We start from the raw sequence: 21,633 nt of genomic DNA, 5'->3' as shown, positions 1-21,633 counted from the left end.
GCACGCTCGCGCGAAATCCATGGACCCGGCGCTTTGGGGGCGTTTTTTTTAGGATTCATGTGAGATCTCGCCAGTCAGTAGTGCGATGAAACCAAGTGTGTGATACAGGTGCATATACCATCTACAAATCACCTGCGCAGCCCAGCACCATCCATGCCATAACGATGTCACAAATCGGTTGGGAAACGGCTTTTCGAAATCGATTACAAATACAACACGCTGTCGCCTGAACTGGGTGAGATGGAGGTGTTAAATGACACAAGCACAAAATACCAACTCAAGGTAATCAATAAACGCCTCAAGCATCTGCGCATTTCGCAGCACTTTACGATAGCCTTAATTTCGATGACGATAGCCTTAAACGTGACCCGCCGAAAATTCGCGGAATCCGTCCGTGGAAGAAGTCGCGCTAGTTAGCCGGGCTGCCGCCGACTGAGGCTTTGTTACAAATCAGCTCCATAGCAGTGTATTTGTGTCGAAGGTCCGCTCGGCGGGTATCACCACACAGGCGCGTCACTGGGCGGTCCGCAGCCGAGGTCGAACGAACACGGCACCAAAATCATTCGGCTGAGACAACAGCATGTAATGGCACTGTCACGCAAATGTGTTCCTGTTTGCAGGTGGCTTGCGAATTGTCTCGCATAACGTGTGGTGACAGCAACAATTTAACCCAGGATCGTTGGGGTTGATACGCAGTAGCCTGTAATGAACGCCTCCCGGGACTGCTGGGAAAATTACTAATTGAAACACCAACTTCTACTGCCAGCTGTGTCGAGCATTAGATGTGAATGGATATGGAATGAATGGAATCCCCAAATCCGAGGATAGCCGATAGCAAACCCAACAATACACGCTCGGGCGGAAGTGGCATGGCAGCGGGAGGCCAACCAATAAGAGATAAACGCACGTGACAGTTCCGAGCACTGATTGGCTGTCCTACCATGTGACGTCGTTTGCTCAGAGGGCTGCATTGCCTGCGGGCACGGGACAGAGTTGGCGGGAGAAAGCCGAGGGGCTGTTTAAGTTGCAGACAGGTAGCTCCACGGGCGTGATATTCTGGTACAGGGAAGATGTGGTCAGATCTGTATTCCTACTTCCCAGCCGTCTCTTTTGAAGGTAAGCCGCTGACTCCTGTGTACGCCAATGAATGGATTTAATGCAGCGGAGGGGTGGGTTGCCGGATCGTTTCTGCGACCTCCGTAAATAACTAGAGACCGGTTGCCGGTCGGCTCACTGGGAGGTGGTGGTCGAGGCGGGAAAGATGTCGACAGTCATGCACAGTGGCACCGAATGGGTGCTTGTAAGAGTTGGAATAACGCGTTTCTAGTTTACTCTCACATAAACGATAAGTAGTTATGAAGCGCTCCCACCTGTCCCCGTTTGTATGTTGTTCGGTCACTTAGCACCGCTGAAGCTGGGATTCTATTCACGCATATACCGTGATACGCCCCCGCTCTGTCTTAGCAGTTCTGATCTATCCCGTCTGTCGCGCCTTAGGACCGGACTCGTGCTGCGCCTATAACCGGCAGCAATAAGCGCGAAGAGTCCCAAGCGTGGCGTTCGCTGGTCTTGGGTATGTTCTGCGCATACTTTGTCGTGGATGTTTTTCCTAGTTCACGACCGTGGGGGAGAGCGCTTCCCTCCCCATTTCCCTCGGGAAACTTAGTCACCGCCGTGTCACGTCGCTCGAACCGTGGGACGACGCAGCTAAAGCTACAGGGGTCATTGCTTCAAAGTGTTGCCGGCTTCGGCCGCGCAGGGCCGCCGCCCTGTCGCTAGGTGGTCGGGTGACGACGAAGCCTGGTCCCGGTCAAAGTTCAAACCGCCCTGGGCGAGGCGAGGATTTGCTGACGTGGAGGCGGCCGGCGCCGTTTCAAGAAGGGACAGCGGGATTAAATGGCTGGTCAAGGGCGTGTGAAAAAAGCACTGTGAAAATTGTGATTTCATCGTCGGCTTTCTTTTTGTTTGGCGAAACGTAAGCCGTGCGCACAACCGTGGACGATACACGTTTGACATGTTTAACGTTCAGTTGCATTTGATTACATTTAGGGAGGTTAAGTAAAACTGGTACTAGCTTTAAAAGAATTGATTCCAGTGTTGAATGCTTCGTGTTTGTGTTAACCTGTTGAACTGAGGTACGAGTTGTAGAACTCACCAGTATTGCCAGGGATAGCCATACAAAGTCCTGAAACGCTCCACTTCTAGGCTTAGAATCAATTAGGCTACCGCACTAGTTCACACCGGGCTGCATGGTAAGATCACTCGGGCGCCAGTAAGGTAGAGGACAGCCTCCATACGAATGCACGTAACCACAGAAGGGCGTTCTCAGTTTCGCGGGGACATCCCAAGCCAAGTGGTGGGACGCCCCAAACAGCAGTGGAATGGGGAGAGTGAGGGGGCGCAAGGACGTGTAAGAAAATACGGAATAGACACGTCTCCCAAGGAGGGAGATCCTAACGAGAGCACGGGGTGACCCAAAAGCAAGCGAAGAGGCGTCTTTGCGCCCTTAACCTTTAAAACATACGCATCGTATGAACCTGAAGCTGGAAAGCTCTCAATTTGAGGCAGGCAGAAATTTGAGGCGGACAGAGCCTCTGGATAGGCGCTTGGGAATCCGGTGCGAATGGCCGAGGTAAAGGGCCGGAGCCTAAATCGCTTGGAAGATTATATATCGCGAGCCCCGATTATTTCGTAATTACTCTTGAAACATTAAATGCATTCAATATAGCGGCATGACATGCAGGGATTAGAAGTTGCAGGTATAAAAGGGGCAAAATGACAGTGGAATTTGAGCACATTTGCCTACGCACGGATTCGCAGATAGGTCTTCACCATTAAGAAATATGCGCTCCATTAAGTTATAAACTAGAGAATATTAACAAATAGAAACTGTCGTACCCAAATAATTTAGAACGGACTGAAGACCGCCAAGAGTGTCAGTTAAGCAAGTGTATTGCTCGAGCACGCTCCATTTCCCGTTTGAGGCTGAATTTGATCCATATTCGCTTGCGTGAAATTTATTATTGCAATTTTTGCCTTCCTGACCCTAATCTGAGGTGTGCTGTCAAGATCGCGACGCTTAGAAAAAGCAAATGCTGGACATATTCAGTTTAAACAATACGCCAGATGGGATCTTGCAAAGACCATGCGTGAAGTTACTCGTAGATCGCATTATGGGGCCGAGTGTACCGCGTCGGGCACAAAACTTTCTACCGATGTGTGCATCTACGCTCTGAGTCATTTGGAGTCGCCTCTTCGAAACTAATAGCTGAGGGATGTTCGTCATTTCGTGTCCCTCTCGATACGGCCCATCTCCTTCCGCTTCTTTCCTCAGCTGGTGCCATGGTGACCTTCAGGATCATTAACATTGCTCAGTGAGTGAGTGAGTAGGGGATAGAGTGAGAGGGACATGCCGCCAGCAACGGTGCCACTACCATCCCATTGTTCCAAAATTCGCACTTCAGCAGTGATGCTCCGGCAACCGTGCCGAATGCTGAGATCTTTCGATCTTTCGTATACGTGGGGTTTTCCAGTCGCATCTGTAGCTAGTATTAAAGAACAGGTTGAAGCATCCCGTTTTTCAGTTTCACTGCATGCTGTTACCGATTGTTGCAATGCCCATGCGAGTTTTCTTTCCAGTTCAAGGCCTAGAGGTTATCTTGGCCAGGAAACGACGTCAACTAACACCACATTTTGACGGATAAGGCTTGCTGCGGTTGCCCCCCCCCCCCCCGCCCCCGTGCCTCCTGAAATGGTATCAAACGAACAAATAAAAAAGCGCCCTTAAAAAATGATATTGGGTTTTCAAAGTGAACGATTCACGTAAGGGTGAACGGTTTACATCACCTTGTGACCGTTCCAGACGACGTGGAGGCGATCCTGGCCGATTTTCGGGAGAACGGCCGGGAGAGTGAGTTCTGCCCGGAGCTGGAGATCAGCAGCGTGCGTCTGCTGAGTCGGCCGCTGCTGGAGGCGCGCCGTAAGGCCAAGAAGGCCCTCCCAGAGCTGTGCGTCTTCTGCAAAAACAACGGCGAGACGGCCCAGTTCTATTCGAATCACATCCTCAAGGTGGGTAGCTGGGTGGTGTTCAGTCGTGGGGAACGCCGGATGTGATGCAGGTCCTCGTCCAATTGTTTCGCAACCGTCTCTCGTGAATTTGCCACGTGGCTTGTGAACAAGGCGGGCCTCATCGGATACTGATCCTCATGTGCGATGCATGATGATTGCCCGCTTGCGCGTCCGGGCGTTGCGACCCCGGCTAGCCCTCGAGAGATATAGTCTCGGGGCCTCTGCGTGTACTGGCAGAAGCCTCGAATGGCTGTTGGTTGCACTCAGTACCCCTGCGCTGCCCTCAGGACCAGCATGGCACAGTACGCTGCCCAGTTCTCCGCGCCTACACCTGCCCCACGTGCGGAGCTCGCGGCGACAACGCGCACACCATCAAGTACTGCCCGCTGAGACCTGTCTGCAAGCCGACCATGCCGCGCATGATCCGCAAAACGGTTCACTACTGAAGGCAGCCAGCTGCGCCGCGTACTGGAGAAATTTGCAACTGTAGTTTAGTGGGAGCTCAGCTGGGGATCGCAGCCTGCCGCTAACTGCGCGGAAACCTGGCGTCGACCTACCAGGCCGTATTCGTTTTACGTTTATTTGTGATGTCTTACGCACCAGGTGTGCGCTACAGTTTGTACCATGTTTTTTGTTCGTTTTATGATGCGCAATCGGTTGTGGGCGAGATTGGTTTTACGGGACGGTTTGAGCTGCAGATTTACTCGCGTCATGATCGTAGCAAATGCTTCTCGTTTTATGGACCACGTCTCACTTATACAAGTGTTTGCTCATCTGTCGGCGTTACGAAATTCACGAAATAAATTATTGCTTCAGTTGGGTTTTGCAGTAGGATGTAAAGACGACTTGGATAAACGTGATGCAGCGATTATTCACAGGAGGGCCAGATTCTCGCGCGCCGGTCTACTGCTCAATGTGTCCGCCAACTGCGGTCTGAAGCCTTATCCAATAGCGCATAGGTCTCTAAATGTACTGTTTATGCGGTTCGTCAATATCTGGTGCCCATTGTTTCGCTTGTCACGTGCCAGCCACAGATTGCGCTTGCCCGAGTCGTGCTGCCATTAAGGCCAGGACAGTCCGGCGGAGTGATTCAAACCTATAGCAAGCTCGTGAAGGCTTGTCCGCTTGGCCAGATGGTTGATATGGCCTTTTTTCCATGCACTGGCTGTGAAGGGGCGAATTCGTGTTTTAAAAATATTTTCTCGATGAGTCTGACTATGCTGCACATTTTGACATCCGGGTTTCAGGAAATCTAGGGAGAACATTCGGAGCAGCAGGCTGCCTTAGGGCCAGGCTGATTGCGGGCTGTGGCAAGCCGCGCTTGTCCGTCCCGGCCCGAGGTAAGGGTCGAGGTGTCATTTCGACGCGCTGTCGACCGCCGGGCCCCGTCACAACCTGCAGGGCTGCGACCGCAGGAAGAGGGGAGACGTGTACCGTTTAGACGTGTGTTCGGTGCACCGTTTGGCGCCCTCTTGCTGCGGACGGGCGGCGGAAGCGGATGGACGACGCTGGCGACATCTGTGTTACCTGACCGAGATGCTCGTTGGCAAAGATACCGCCCCTGCAGCTCGGTCGATGATGCCTTGTGGGTTAAGGTGTCGGCGTCATTGCTGCACATGTCACGTGCGACCCGCACGCCACCTCTCATGGCGTACAGGCCGATGTCAGACATGTGTCTGGGTTCCAAGCGTGGATCCAGGACTCTGTAGGGTTCCATTTCAATGGAATCCTGGGATCTTTTTGGTGCTCCAGCCCCATGTCCGCAGGCCGTCACCGGCTTGAGCGCTGCTGCACAGCAAGCTAAATGTCATTCGAGGGCGACAATAAAAAAGTATTGTTCCATATTTCTATGAGTTTTTTTAGCCAAAATGGTCATTTTGAGGATCATTTGATACAGCTCACATCCCTGCCCTTTTTAAGACCTAAACACCTTGTTTCTGAGGTACACACCCGCCCAGATGCAGTGACCTTCGGGAAGAACAATTCAAGATCACAGAGAATTTTATGGCGCCATAATAACATCATCCAATTTTTGCGATTCCATTAGCCATGTGGCGATCAAGGCCAATAATCATATAATTGTGGAGTCGTTCATATCTGGCGTTTGTGAGCACAATTTCCAGATATGCCGGCCGTCAAATGGCTCTCAATGCTGTGCGTAGCATGGCACTTAATCATACAAGGACTTATTGGGGAGCATATTTACTAAACAGAGAGATCGTGTTGTCTGGAGGAGTCTTTTCCACTCAAGTCTAACAGCAGTTATAAGTGGGCTTGTTTAATCGCACCTGATGCCTCCTTCAATAAATTCAAGTTTAAGGTTAAGGCAATGTTTTGAGTGCTGAAAACATCACATGGGATACAATAATAAAGAGGCTAAGTAAGGGGAAATGTAGTGTTCTTAAGAGCATGGGCGTAAGAACATGGGGGCCATGGCCGCCCACTTTTCAAGATGCGGGGGCCAGCATTGTTAACTGCCCCCCCCCCCTCCCCCCACTCTTCAGATTAAGGTTGTGTTTAGCTCACTTTTGCGCCATATTTGAATATGCATGCCGATTTACCTAGTTCATCAGCCATCTTCCTGAAGAAGCGTCATCTTTTTCGTTTGCTTATTGGTCCATAGCTTAATGTCGCAGCCGCAGACCGACGCCACACGGCCTACGGAGACTGCAACGCCGGGCGTTCAGGCTGCTGTTGCTACGAATTGCGGACGCGTATGTTCAAAAACACATTACAGAGTTTTTTATCGGTAATCATTTCTGACTGAATCTTGCACAGTTTAAGACGAACATGGATTAGCAATCTTAATGCAAGCTTAGGACCCCATTTCATCTGCAACCTACGTTCAAGGATTCCTCAATGCCTCTGAAGGAAACAGAAAAGCACGGAACTGGAGCCTGTGTGCCAATTATTGGACCACCTTTGGCGATCAGGGATGTTGTTGCGTCAATGAGGGTTCCTGTGCTGATCCGGGTCAGAAGGCCTCCCGTGTCAGGAAGAAAACAACGCGATATGATATAATTCTTCCTTCCTTCCTTCCTTCATATATTCTTCCAATGGCTCCCGGATCGACCAGGAGATCCCGCGTCATGTCGCCAGAATGACAGCGAGAAGACGCTTCGCGATGGGACGGAGTGGCCTATCAGCTCTTGACCGGAAGTGGCAATGTACCGGTGGTGTTCTACCCTTGCCCGGAATGAAATGAGGGGCCTCATTATTGTTGAGTAGAGGGGAGGTATCATTATTGTTGAATAGAGTAGGTCGAAATAGTTTTTTTAAACAAGCAAGGCCATCCAATGTTTGCCTAAGAACATCCATTTTTCAGAATGGATTAGTGAAAAAGTGCATCGAAAGGTTTGAACACGCCCGCCCGCAACCTCGAGAGCAAGGACAGCGATGGTCTGGGTTGCAGCTTCCGTAAAACCAAAAGGCGTCGGTTATTGCAAGTGCAACCAGATGGCGAGCGTCGTGCTAATCTGTCTTCTGGACAGATTAATAGTTACAGAAATACGGAAACAGAGAATCTACCCTTACTCTTCCAGTTCCACTACCAGATTCCAGCACCACTTCGCAGTGCTTCAAGAGCCAAACCGTTCTTATCATCAGTCTAAAAATTGCATACGCGAAATATGCGCTCAGACTGCCTGGTAGATGTAAGCTTTGATGTGCTGAAGCGTTCAAAGGTGCTTCGTTCGGAAGCGTCATCATTTTTGTCCATCCGTTGGCCGCGGCTCAGTATTAGCTATTGAGCCGCCGCTGCGCGGCCCACGGAGACTGCAACGCATGGACGCCGAGGTTTTTTTAAACTAAGATTTGCGAGTACGCATGCTCAAAATCATGTCACTTTATTTTTATTACCAGCCGATTCAAGTATTCAAAGGTAGCTATTTCACAACCGTGATCATTTTTGTCCACAGGTGGGCCATGACGAAAAGTTAACCACTGACTGCAACGCCTGGTGTCGAGGTTTTTGTTGCTACGATTTGCGAGCGCGCATGTTAAAAACCGCGTTATACAAATTGCATCACAAGTCGATTCTGACTGAATGTTTACCATTTCCAGACAGGCGTGACTTGGCGATGTTAATACATATTGTTGACCACTCGATCTACAGTAAAAATTTTCACCCTCAAATGTCAATCAAACATAACGATCTGTAATCTGCCTTCGCCATGTCCTCAATGTCTTTAGGTCGCAGATAAAACATTATGAAAAAGCTTCTGAATTCTATCTGTTTAGAAAGAGTTGATTAAGCCATTATTACTTAAGGTCACTGGTGATTTGTTCCATGCGGTCGTTAAACGCCTGATTTCTGCAGTGTATTGGCCTTTACATGCGCTCGGGTGAGGGCCAAATTGACTCGTCCCCCAGAGGTTTTTTTTCCAGAATGGTTTCCGAACGGCGCGGCGCAGCCGCGCCATGCTTTGTGTAGCTGTAGACAATTGAATGGCGGATTGTTTGGCATCAAAAATTTAGACGTACTGCGTAGATTTAAGGCTGCTGACCTATCGCAGTTCAAAGTCAGGCCACGGTATCAGCGAAGTCAACTTGCAGGGAATTGTTCAATCTGATGCATGATGGGGTGTTGGACGAAGCCATACATATCTGAGATGCTTTCTTAGGTAACACAAATATGAAATGAGAGAATTACGTTGACCTGAGGTCAGGTATAAAGGTAAGATCAGGGTCAAACCCGATCTGTTTTATTACTCTCGGAGTTGCTGTATGGGATAGTTTCTGGTGTTCATTTCGAATCTGTTGAAAGCAGGAACCGCATTAAACATCCTTCATGGATTTCCTAAAGGTCAGAATAGGTTGTTGACCTAAAATGACTTTGGTCGACATTTGTTTTCAGAAACACACTGCCTAGCGTAATTTTTGTCGCTTATTCAAATGCAAAACTCGGAGCAGTCTTGTATAATTTTGGTCACCATGACTTTCAAAAGGTCAGACAAGGTCACGGACCTCAACTGAACACGTGACCTTAACTAAGAAACAGTTATCTAGGTTCTGGGGGCACTTTAGAGACCAAGGCGTACTTCAGTTCCTTCAGTCCCCCTCAAACACTGCCCCTGGCCAACTCGAGACCTTTTGCTAGTACAGAGCCCCTGTGAGGCACTGTGGGACCCGTGAGGCACTGTGGGACCCCAGGTCGTCACAGGGAGACTCTCAAGGACTCAAGGGCCCTGGCTAATGCCAATCTTGAGTCCCTGCCTTATCCCCGTCTTGGGAAATAAGCCATTAGATTCACACCAACACGTAGCCGATCATTCGGTACTGAAGTGCCTGACCAGCATAGAAACCATCATCGACTCAAGAGACCTTCCATCGGCGCAAAGCACCCCCTGAGTGGCATTTGAGGGCGAGCCGGCCCCGTAATGCGACCGGCCAGGGAAATCGAGCCCCTGATCGTCGGTCTTGAGAGACCCTAGGATCCCCCCGTGAACTAAGTGTTGGTGAGTGGAGTGGGAGGGGCAGATGGCTCTTGTGCCCTGCCCTGCCTGCACCACTGCCGGGATCATCCTGTAAGGTATCACTTAAGTTGTTTACTTTTATTACCTTTTTGCTTGTGTCCGTTTAACCTTCGCCACCACACCCTTTATTAACATCCCCGCTGTGGATTGCAATAAGAACGCGGCCTGAAAGCCAGAATAGCCAGCAACGGTGCAGCACGCCTGGCAAACCGTCTGCGCGCACAGGACCTGCCAGAAGAGCAGCACATGGCCCCTTGGAACAACACCTCGCGGTAACGCGGTGTCAGGCGACTGCCCAAAAACAAGATCATTTAATGTGATGAGAGTCCCAGAAAAGACTTATCAGCGGAGCATCAAGCACAGCAGCGTCCAACACCGCATGGAGATAGAGGACGGCCAGAGATGGGTCAAGGGAAGAAGCCAGCCCAGACCACGGCAAAGGACCGCTGAGGGAGCATGTTACTGAACCGGGAGCCTGGCGGGCGTCCTCGTCAGCTCGGACATGGACCAATCAGCGGTAGAGAGAGTCGTCACCGGGCAAAACTCCACGCGCTGTTTTACGTACCGAGACACGTAAAACTCGCCTACTTAGCTCACGTGGCCCTGAAAACGAATTTCAGTAGTGGGTATTTTGGCCTTTGTTTGGTGTGTATGCAGTTTGGAAGCAGAATGTTCGAAGTACAATTGCGGCTGAATGTTATCGCGGCATTGTTCATAATCGGCTTTCTAGACACGCATTCGGTTTTCTTGGTTGTGCTCATGGGTGTTCTCGATGTGCTTTCAACGCTTCTGATGAGGCGCTTGCACGTTGTACGCTATGACTGCATAGGGCCAAAACTTAGCATACGGAAGATGTAAGGAATAGTCATATTACATCTCAACGTGTCGCTGTTTGACCAATGCGTACAGAGTTGTTAAGTGACAGAAAAACACTCCTCAACATCACCAGTCATCCGTGATCAGGTTACGGGCGCCATGTTATACCTCTTTACCACCAAGGTCCCATTTCGCTGTCGATATGCCAATCTATCATATTCGATGTGGAATATTGTTATGGGCTCCGTTCTAAACGTGCTTTTCGCACTATTTCACGACCTATGGGGAGGGGGACAGACCTATGAACACGGGGAACCTCTAACCTATCGGGGATAGCCCTATGAACGCACAGAACCTCTAACCTTTTGGAAGGATACAGTGCTATGGACACGGCGAACCTCTAGCCTATCGGACAATGCTGTGAACACGGGGACCTAGATACCCAGTTATGGAACTGAAAGCGCGTAGATGACGTACTGGTTAGGGTGGGCCCTTTTTGCAACTTTTTTATCAACAGCTTTATGTCAAATTTTGATGTGTCGACACATGACGATCATAAATCAAGCGATGAAAACACATTTTGAGAATTTTTCGTGATGGCGAAGCCGAAAAGTTTGCGGAGCGAAACACCGATTTTTTGCCAAATTGGTTAAATCCATTAGAAATTGGAAATGAAAAAAAATACAAAAATGTGTGCCGATTAAATTATTTATTGTCTACAAAATGGCACCGCTGAAACCAGTCTGTGTATGTTTATTTTCGCTGTGCACGAACAAACGTTTCAATGCTCGGTGCTTGGCGCCTCGGACCGATCATAGATGGCGCTAGTGCCGGCCGCCCTCTCGCCACCCGCTAGGTGGAGCTCTGTCCCAGGGGCCTTCTGGAGTTTAGGACAGAGCGTAGCCACTCACTGCATCTCCCTCAGACCCACCACTCGCTGCCCCTTAGCACAGGCGTCCCCTGCCACACACAGTCAATCGAGAGAGCAGTCAAACTGACGACCGAGGCGGTGGCGACGGTGGTGGGGGCAGACAGGCAGGACGGCAAGGCGCATGCAGAAACAGTAGCTGCCTAAGATTGGCGCCTAGGCAGCTTAGGCCAGAATGGGGCCTTGAGAGAGGCGGGGGGGGGGGGGGGGCGGCGAGTGGTGGGTCGGAGGGAGATGCAGTGAGTGGATACGCTCTGCCCTAAACTCCGGAAGGCCCCTGCGGGACAGAACTCCGCCTAGTCAGCGGCGAGAGGGCCGCCGGCACTAGCGCCATCTACGATCGGTCCAAGGCATTAAGCATCGAGCTTTGAAACGTTTGGTCGTGCACAGCGAAAATAAACAGACACAGACTGGTTTCAGCGGTGCCATTTTGTAGGCAATGAATGATTTGATCGTCACATATTTTTGGAGTGTTTTCATTTCCAATTTCTAATGGATTTAACCAATTTGGCAAAAAAATCGATGTTTCGCTCCGCAAACTTTTCAGCTTCGCCATCACGAAAACTTCTCAGAATGTGTTTTCATGGCTTGATTCGTGATCGTCATGTATCGACACATCATAATTTGACCAGTAGCCATTGATAAAAAATAAGTTGCAAAAAGGGCCCACCCTAATACTGGTGGACGTGGAAGGCTATTCACTCTTGTCAGAGCTTAACAAGCGCCCGAGTGGCGAGCTAGATAACCTTCGCTCGGGTGTGGGGGGGGGGGGAATTTGACCCTTCCCCGAGATCTCGGAAGCTAATAAATCTAGATACACCAAATTTATAGGGTGTGTTGACCTGTACGTGAACTCACTTAGCATTTCAGATTCCTAGGTCATGACCTTCGGGTAAAACAAGGTCAAACAAGGTCAAGTTCCAGGTTGGTCTCCAAAGTGCCCCCGTAACGTAGATAACCGTTTCTAAGCCAAATGTCCCACTCTCGTTTAAGGTCAGTGACCTTTTTAGCCTTTATGAGGTCAAGGTGACCAAAATCATACAAGATTGCTTTAAGTTTTGCATTTGACTAAGCGACAAAAATTACGCTAGGCAGTATGTTTCTAAAGCAATATGTTGACCCAGGTCATTTTAGGTGAATGACCTATTCTGACCTCTAAGAAGTCCATGGAAGATGTATAATGCGGTTTCTGCTATCAATAAACACAAAATGAGCACCAGAAACTATCCCATACAGCAAACCCTAGAGTAATAAAACAGGTTGGTTTTGACCTTGGTGTGACCTTCATACCTGACCTAAGGTCAATGTAACTTGCTCATTCAACTATTGTGTTGCCTAAGAAAGCATCTCGGGTATGTATGGCTTCGTTTAACACTCCGTTGTTAGATCAGATTGAAGCATTCCCTAGAAATTGCCTTCGCTGAAACCATAGCCTGACTTTGGCCTGCCATAGGTCAGCGACCTTACAAAGCACATCTAAATTTTTGATGCCAAACGATTTGCTATTCAATTATCTACAGCTAGGAAAAATTTGGCGCGGGTGCGCCGCGTCGTTCAGAAACCATTCTGGAAAAACCTTCGGTGGGTCAATTTGACCCTCCCCACCGTAGCGCGTGTCAAGACAAGACTAGCACGGGTCTTCGGCCTTCACTTTGCTTCTAAAAAAGGAAGTAGGTGATCAGTTCCCTAGATATTCCCAATTATGGCAGCAGCGGATCATTTGTTACTGACGTTTTACCGTAAGCCCAAATGCATGGGAAAAGATGCGAATGGCAGTAGACAGCGCCCTGAGAGATGTAAGAATGCAGTAATATAGACCCATGCGAACATGGAAATTAGACTTTGCTCCACGCGGATCGGATTCAAAGTGAGACCAGAAGGGTGAAGAACGACTTGTCCACAATAGCTACCCCGTAGAAGCCTCAGACGGACACCATGAGGAATGCCATGACCAGACATATCACGCTCCCTCCGCTCCCCCTCCCACCAGCTCAGCGTGCAGCGCACAGACTTTTCGGATAAAAGCATCCCGCTGCCAGCCTGCAGGACTATTGAGAAAGTGGTCACAACATTTATTAAGGAGTCGCTCTTAGCCAGTTCATCGTTATGACGTGAATGGAGTTGCCATTTTTAATTGCAACCGGGCCGTCTGCTCCCTCCTGATAAAAGATCCTCCTGATAAAACCTATCCTGAGAAAGATCGCCATTTCAGTAATATAATGTCATATATCAATACCTACAAACGCAACCCTGGAAACCAGTAAGACTGCAATCCTGAAAAAGTGCACTGCGCACTGATGTTCTTTACATTCCAATGACAAGAACATCATTAAACGAATGCATGTCATTAAGCTTGCAGGATGTGTGTGGAAGGGGGGGGGGGGGGGAGTGGCAGGCAATACACATACTATCACCTACCACAGCACGATCCCGACAAGGCAGCAAATTGTCGGCAATGCCAAGCGTGATGACTGCCATGACATTCGCGCGGTTTCACATTATCGAGGCATTGCACACCGGCGTTAAGGATCCAGTCATCCATGCACAGGTAAGTGCGGAGGAACTCTGCCACTTTTCCACGGAGCTTCCTTGGCTCGAGATCACCTAGAAACTCGCAGCTAGTGCGTTAAAGAGGATTTTTCTTCATAAAATACAGCTATCTGGCGTATTTTGCTTTTCGCTCTGCACCAAAACATGTGTTGCTGCATTTAAGATCTGGCCCTGCCGACTGCTTTCGATGCGACCGAATACCTTTTTATCCGGCGATATTTCTTGATAGAACCATTTTTCCGATGAACTACTGTTTAAAGTTGTTACCGTTACTGCTATAAATACTGTTACTACTCGGTGCGTCACAGCGTGCGGTCTACAGAATGCTCCTGCGTTCCCTGAAGGCGTCAGGCGCATTTACGAAACGTTGAACAGTGATATGAGAATTCATTATGTCTTACCGGTCTTATCCGTGCTGAGTTTTGGTTCCATCTTATCAGCACCACCCATGTATACAACGGGCACATGTTTCATCACACGCATCACAAATAAAGCTATAAAAACTACTTGACAGCACTGTATTTATAAGTGTCTTCTATCTCTCTCTCGCTCTCTCTTTCTCTCTCTCTCTCTCTCTCTCTCTCTCTCTCTCTCTCTCTCTCTCTCTCTCTCTCTCTCTCTCTCTCTCTCTCTCTCTCTCTCTCTCTCTCTCCTCTCTCTCTCTCTCTCTCTCTCTCTCTATCTCTCTCTCTCTCTCTCTCTCTCTCTCTCTCTCTCTCTCTCTCTCTCTCTCTCTCTTCTCTCTCTCTCTCTCTCTCTCTCTCTCGCTCTCGCTCTCGCTCTCTCTCTCGCTCTCGCTCTCGCTCTCGCTTTCGCTCCCGCTCCCACTGTCCCTCTCGCTCATCTCTCTGTCTCTCTCTCCTGCTCTACAAAGGCATGGCTTGTGTTACCTTTACCATCGAAATAAAGCAGCTTTAGACACATCCATAGCCACATTAAGTCGCAGGTCGAAGTTGTAGTAAAAATAAAAGCTAGCACGATATTTTGTATACATCTGAAAATCAAAATGTACGAAAATGTATGCATGTAAACCAGAATGTATGTATGCAAACCAGAATACTCTCCGTCGGACTGGCTTACATTGCTTCAGAATGGAGAACGAACGTACTTGAAATGTTAGCTGCCCTAGACTAATTTAAATGACTGTGGGCGAACTGATTCATGATTTACTGAAAACATGAAAGATCTAATTCGAACATTCGAGCAAATGCGCAAACACACGACTGGAATGTACCTTTGCTCTGGTATATAGGAATATATGTATATATATATATATATATATATATATATATATATATATATATATATATATATATATGTGTGTGTGTGTGTGTGTGTGTGTGTGTGTGTGTGTGTATCAAGGTAACCAGAGATGAAACTTGTTTTTGCAATTTAGTATATTTTCTTGTTAAGCGCTACGCGTTACGTGCACCTTTTCTGTAGTGCATTGGTCGATCAATTACTATTCTCTTGGTTCCCTATAAATAATCAAACTTTTTCATACTTTCTCTGTGCCTTCCACCGTAAAAACAATATCAATGTATCCCTCCCGCTTGAAACGGTGAGCTTTACGGCATTTGGTTAGTTTTACTCTGACACTATACAGATGACGTGTTCGGGTGTACAGTTCTCATCTTTTTTCGCATACTTGTTCGCTTTTTCCTGTACTTCCGACCAGACTTTTAGTTTTGTTACGTACTAAGATATTGCGCAGGTTTTGTTCCCTTTTATATCATGCAAGTGGGCTGATGGGCAAGTTGTTTAAGTCATCGGTTCTGGGTAAGATGTTACTTTTTCTGTAGGCACTTTAAAAGTGTTTGAAAGATACGGAGACAGCGCATGGGAGTTTTCTTTGCCGACAGCTGAAATGTTACTGACAAGCATGCGAAAGTGAAGGGCAATTGCAACTGAATTCAAAGGAAAGACGCTCGATGACATACCTTCCTTTGACGGATATATGACAACTTAGACATATGGGTCCAAAACACATGCAGGTGTAGGCTGTTCTTTTGTGCGTGGGTTCGTAATACACTCATTAATGCTGCCTTGCCATGTCCCCGCCTACGCATCCGAGCTTACAACTTATAAAAATTCTCTGTTTTATAGGAGAGAAGACAATTATCTACATTTAGTGCTTTCTGACTCAATGGGCAGCCTTCTTACTCTCTGAAGCTCGTGTTTGACAAACCTCCTTGCTCAAGATATTCTTTTGCGTGTTGCCTCGCTGGATGGAGCAGGAAAAGTGGTGCCCCTGCGCTGGATCAGGAGTCACGTGGAGATCTCTCGGAATGACCACGCCGACGTTGCAGCCCAGCGTGTTATGCAAGGAACGCGAATCCCCGTTACATCATTACCTGCTGAGGACATATACCCATCCTGCTTGCCAATTTCTCAGGGACGATGATAGCACCAATTGGATTCGCTCAGTAGCAAGCTGAAAGCCATTAAACCTCGGATCGGGCTGTGGCAGTGATCTTTCCACAAAGACAGGAGAGGGGAAGTCGCTCTTGATCGTCTGGGCATGGGACACATGCCACGCACAGCCACCTGTAATCTGCTGATGATGGTACCCGCTGTCCCCCACCCATTGGCGGTTTTATATAAAACACGTTTGAATTGCAAATCTGTCTCAGAATACGATAGTTAAGGGCGCTGCATGACCATTTGAAGTCGCCGCGCGCTAAAACTCCAATCCGTCATTATGACTAGAAAAGGCACGAGCAAAAGTTAACAACGAGAGGTACTCAATGCCCTTGCGTAGGATTCGTTTTGCCTTGAAGCAAGCTATTAAAATTCATGTAATCTGCTGTCAGTAAAACGGGCAAAACGGTTGCATCTCTCCTATGACATTGAGTATGGTCTTAAAATCTTGTCAATTTTAGCCCTTGAATATGTTTGAAAATTGTCATACCGGATAAAGCCTGTCGCTGGTCTGCCCGAGATCATCTTGCACAGAATGCCCAAGATCTCAACACCATACGCAATGCGTTACTCTGAGACGTCAACTTGCTAGGTACCAACTGTGGCCTAGACAAGGTTATGGGGATTGCTGCTCTGAGTGAAGAGAAGTCTGCCTGTCTGCCGCATATCGCCTGGCATCCATTTTCGAGGCCATAATATCTAACCCTCAACACGAGGATATAAAGGCCTGTAGAAAATAAACGCCCCACACAGGTCATAAAACATTTCCGAAGCCATAAATCGGTATCCAGGTTTTTGTCTCACTTTCTATCTTATGCTCGAGGTGAAGGTATATTATTGGGACCACATAAGCCCGATCCAAATGATTTACGCGGGGCAGGCTCTGATGCCGCCCCGTTGTGAGGGATCCCAAGCATATTCAGAGGGAGAAGATATGTTCACCTGGTTTTCGTCTTCTGTGTGGTCAAGTTATAACCAGGTGGCTTGGGAGTCCGGTTCATGACGGCATCCAGCAGACAGGCTTTTTGTCCACTCTAGGTATAATAGTCGGGGAGCACATTTAAAGGCCAAAACTCGGTATGTGGGGCTTTGACCTTCGGATTCAAGGCTCCGATCTATGATCGCGAGACCACGATAACTCTGTTCAAAATGATTTGCGATAGACGCGGTTTCATAGTCACGCAGTTCAACGGTTGGTCAGACAGCTCCAGGATATTTTCAGGGTCCGAAAATTGTTCCAGATTTTACTCTCCCCTCAAATTCATGGCATGACCTTGCGGCTGCTGAGGTCCCACTCAGGATTATCTGCGGAAGATAGCCTTTACATTTACACGGGGTCACAGTTTGTGTCTGTGGACAAACACAAATTTGTACCACTTGTATGACCACCAATCAACATCATGGTATAGCCTTTAAGCCTTGGGAACCCAGCTCAAGACGAGCTGCAGCAAACAAGCTTTCATACTAATGCCTGTGTACGTTCGTAAAACTTCCAGTGACAAGGAATTCGCATCCCAAATTTTGAGCTTCTCTCAACGCGCACGCTAAGTCACGGAAACCCGAAAAGTGTAATTGAAGATAATTATCGGAAGGCACGCATTCCCATTTATCTCGCGCGATGATTTACAAAACCTATACAGGTGGCAAAAGACAATGCTAAGGTTTCGAGTCAGCTTCCATCCTAAACGGTTACGTATAGTGTTCAGACATTTTGCAGTGTGCTCATATTTTCTAAAAGGGAGTGTCCAACAGTTGCATGGGTGTTTGAACTGAGGTAGCTGTCTTAAAGGTCATTCGGCGCAGTTGACAGCCCTCTAGTTTCTGAGCAACATACCCGCGAAGATGTGCAGGCTATTTCGTGCACACTATTTCAAAGCCACACAGGCATCCATAATGTCATAACAACATATTGAAATTCTGCCATTCCATTGACCATGCGGCGGTCAAGGTCAAGCGACATATAATTGTCGAGTCGCTCATATCTGCTGTTTGTAAGCACGATTTCTAGATATAACGGCCATCATTGGCTCTAAATCAAGGTTGTGCAGGGTACGATGACGTAATCAAACAACGGTGTATTGAGGAGCATCCACTAAACCGAAAAATTATCTTCTCTGGACCAGTCTTTTCAGCTTAAAAGTGTGCCAAGATCTATATGTGGGCTTGTTCGATTACATCTGATGCTTGCTTTAACATCTTCAAATGTGGAACATTCCCTTTAAAGGGATGTTCCACATCTGCACTGAGATTTGAGCCAAGATAGCCATTTTCCAAAATGTCCCGGCTGCTCACAGCCATGGCCTTTTTAAAGCTCCAAACTTTTTGTTTCTGGGTTTGAAGCACGCAAACTTACGCCACCTATTTTGCGCCACCTATTTGAGTCACCCAGGCATCTATGACGTCACAGAAGGTCACGCGAATACCCATGCCGTATGACAGAATTGTGCCCATGGTGAAAAGACAAGTGGCCATGGAAGTATTCGCGTTTGCGGCGATTCAACAGCGAGACGCTGGAATGCAATCGGCTAACGGGCAGATAAAGCTGCCGATTGCATGCCTTGATCACGATCGGTGTTTTCTCACAAATTACACGTTTTTTGACAACTATTAGCTATTACAGGCATGAGGCTAATCATCGAATAACTTAAAAGTAATAACGTAAACAAAAATGCAGATGCAAGTAAACAATACGCCACCACGGGAACATATGCAATCGAGGAAAGGCAAAATATGCACATCACGTCCGAAACATCAATTGACAAGCTTAGACCATTAACATAACCTTGCGGCACATAGAAGTAACCCATGTGAGTCGCGCCGTTCGTTATGGCAGTGGTTCTGACACGGTCAATCTGGCAGCGGCTCTGGCGTCATCAAACGTTTGATGTTATAATCAAATGATGACATATTGGGACCCCGGGACCAAATAGTGAAAATTCGTTATTCAAGGCTCAATGCTCTTCTCACTTCAACGTATCATCTGTTACAAGTAAGCTTATTCCATCATATCTGATGCTGACCTTGATATCTTCAATTTTGAAACGGCTTTTTTTAGATTTTTTTTTTGAAAAAACAAAAATCTAAAAAAAAGATTTTTAAAGCAAGAATGCCAAGCCTGCCGTTGTAGATGCCGTTAGCTTACACTCGCAAGGCGTAATTTAATATTTAGTTGGAAAGTCTGCCGCCCCCGAATACGCTGCCACCCCCTCCGCATGCAGAGACATTCCGAAAGTTATTTGCGTTAAGCCTATAGTTCAATTGGATTTCACGCGAAATTGGGGTTTGTTTCAGTAGTTCCAGTTGGTTCAGCCTTCCCCGCATACAGGTGATTTTGCAGAACTCCGCCCCGCAGACTTGCCAGCAACCTGCCAGTCGGCTGCGAAAGAAGTTCAACATGCAAAACGCTGTCGTAGCAGCCGCGGAGCTGTGCTTTATAGTTAGTTGTCATGCTTCAAGGACGTCAGAACAAGGAAGCGCTCGTTCCAAACTAAAACATACAAAATTGAAATAGGCTCATTTGACCATTATGTGAAATAGACCTTGCTGAATTTTTGAAGCCTTGCTGGTTGACCATGTTTGTGCCTAAAGCCACTCTACGGGTCGCCTCGTTTTCTGTCACATCCTCTACATACTCTGGTCTTGCATAGGCTTCCCTGGGCGAAAGTGTGACATCTTCAAGTGAACACAGAAACTTTGTGACTGTTTTGGGCTAGTTACCCGTGTACTAGTGTGCACACGTTCGAATCAGCTCCCATGTTGGGAAGACGTGCAAAGATATCGTGCACTGCATGAGTAGGTGCATTAAGTAGGAATATGCCACAGCATTCCACAGAGCATGATCACCCCTGCAACATGTGCGTTCCGAAAGTCCCAGCCGCCAAGTATGTCTTATTGCGACGTGCTGTACAGCAGCGTATGCATCACTATCGAACGAAAGGTCCGAGCACCTTTCCCGGCGGGTAAAGCGGAGCATCAGCACGGGGGTGTTCTGGATTAGATTCATGCTTTGCACCACCACAGGCCTAACAGAACATTTTCTTGCATTATCTCAAGGGCAAACGACCGGCAAACACAAAAGTCCTTCCGCCAATCCAGACGACGAAATTCTACCATGGCGGCATCATCCCTCGGCATACATCTGGTCAAAGGGCCGGCGCAAACATCACTGGCGTTTTGCCGCTGGCCTCGTGCGTGCAGACCTGACCTGACATCACGCACCTGTGGGTGACGTCCCCGCCCCATGATGCTGGTCTGAAGCGGACGACGGCCCCACCGTCACCAGCATAACGGCAACAACCGGATGCCATTCGGCGCCATTCAACAAACGCCACGAGGGTAATTTATCGCCGGATAGCAAAACGTCACCGGTCCAGAATGCACGGTGCTCGGTAACCCCGTCCGCATCCGGTAGGGGCGGCCAAGCGTGGCGTGACTAGGTTAAATCGTGGCCGACAGGCTGAAGGCGGGCCATGGCCGGTGCATTGCGTGCCATGGCCGTTGCATTGCGGACCACACAACAACACTGTGCCGAACACGGCAAAAACAAGCGCAGCGTGTCTACCGCAGTCAGGAAACATCCTCTTATTGGCGAGCGCGGCACATGCAACCCAAGGCCATCATTGCACAGGGTCACCAACATACATCAAACCAACCCGATATGGGTGCGTACAGCGTGTTCCAGCCCGGAGTTAGATGTAGCCGTCGCGCGACGTGCACACGACGCCTGATGATGCCCATGTTCTACCTCCCCCTCCCCAGGCCGTAAACATCAGTTATGAAGCCGCGACGCCGAGCTGGCACTCAGCGCGCGGGACCTGAGCCGACGGTGGCGCCGCCACCCGTGGACCCGTGGCCGTGCGGACGTGCGACCTTTCGCCGGAGTCGGCGGCCGGCGACCGCGCGGGTTTCTGTTGCGCCGTGACTGTCGCGGTGCTGCGCGGTGTTCCCGGTCACGTGGTCACGTGGAGTGTCGTGGTGCAGCGCTGGCGGTGACCGAAGCTGCGCAGTGGATCGCCACGCACGTGTCGAGCGCGCGGCCGGTCAGAACGGTCGCGAAATGTCGGAGCGAAACTCGACTGGCGGCAGTGGGAAGTGAGCTGCTGTAAGATCCGTGCGTGCTAGTGCTGCGCGATATTTTCCAGTAGCTTGCATATGTAATTTTCTATACAGCTGACGATACAACGTCAAGTCCCAGAGCCGTGACAACGAGAATGCCAGGGCGGTGGAACAAACGTGGTCCACCTCGGTGACACGTAAGAGGACCAGTCTCCAAGCTCTGAGCAGCGCATCCCGTGGAGGTCCGTCTCACCGGCTACTGCTCGCCCCGTGGACTGCTCGCCACCCCCGCACGGCATATAGCCGTCTGCAGGCCGGTCT

At 48.8% G+C, this 21,633-nt stretch overlaps 1 protein-coding gene across 1 annotated transcript; it reads left to right on the top strand.

Annotated features, from left to right (window-relative positions):
- The first annotated feature begins 998 nt into the window (after positions 1-998).
- On the top strand, positions 999-5,413 carry LOC119112622 (nanos homolog 1). The gene is made up of 3 exons (XM_037236841.1): positions 999-1,116; positions 3,863-4,068; positions 4,356-5,413. The coding sequence occupies exons 1-3, from the start codon at positions 1,071-1,073 to the stop codon at positions 4,512-4,514; spliced, it is 411 nt and encodes a 136-aa protein (XP_037092736.1). The 5' UTR covers positions 999-1,070; the 3' UTR covers positions 4,515-5,413.
- Positions 5,414-21,633: the final 16,220 nt, after the last annotated feature.

This window comes from Pollicipes pollicipes, unplaced genomic scaffold (genome assembly GCF_011947565.3).
Source record: "Pollicipes pollicipes isolate AB1234 unplaced genomic scaffold, Ppol_2.1 Scaffold_7261;HRSCAF=8764_pilon_pilon_pilon, whole genome shotgun sequence".
Lineage (NCBI taxonomy): Eukaryota > Metazoa > Arthropoda > Thecostraca > Pollicipedomorpha > Pollicipedidae > Pollicipes > Pollicipes pollicipes.
Note: the sequence above shows the minus strand (reverse complement) of the source record. Positions and strands in the feature narration are given on the sequence as shown.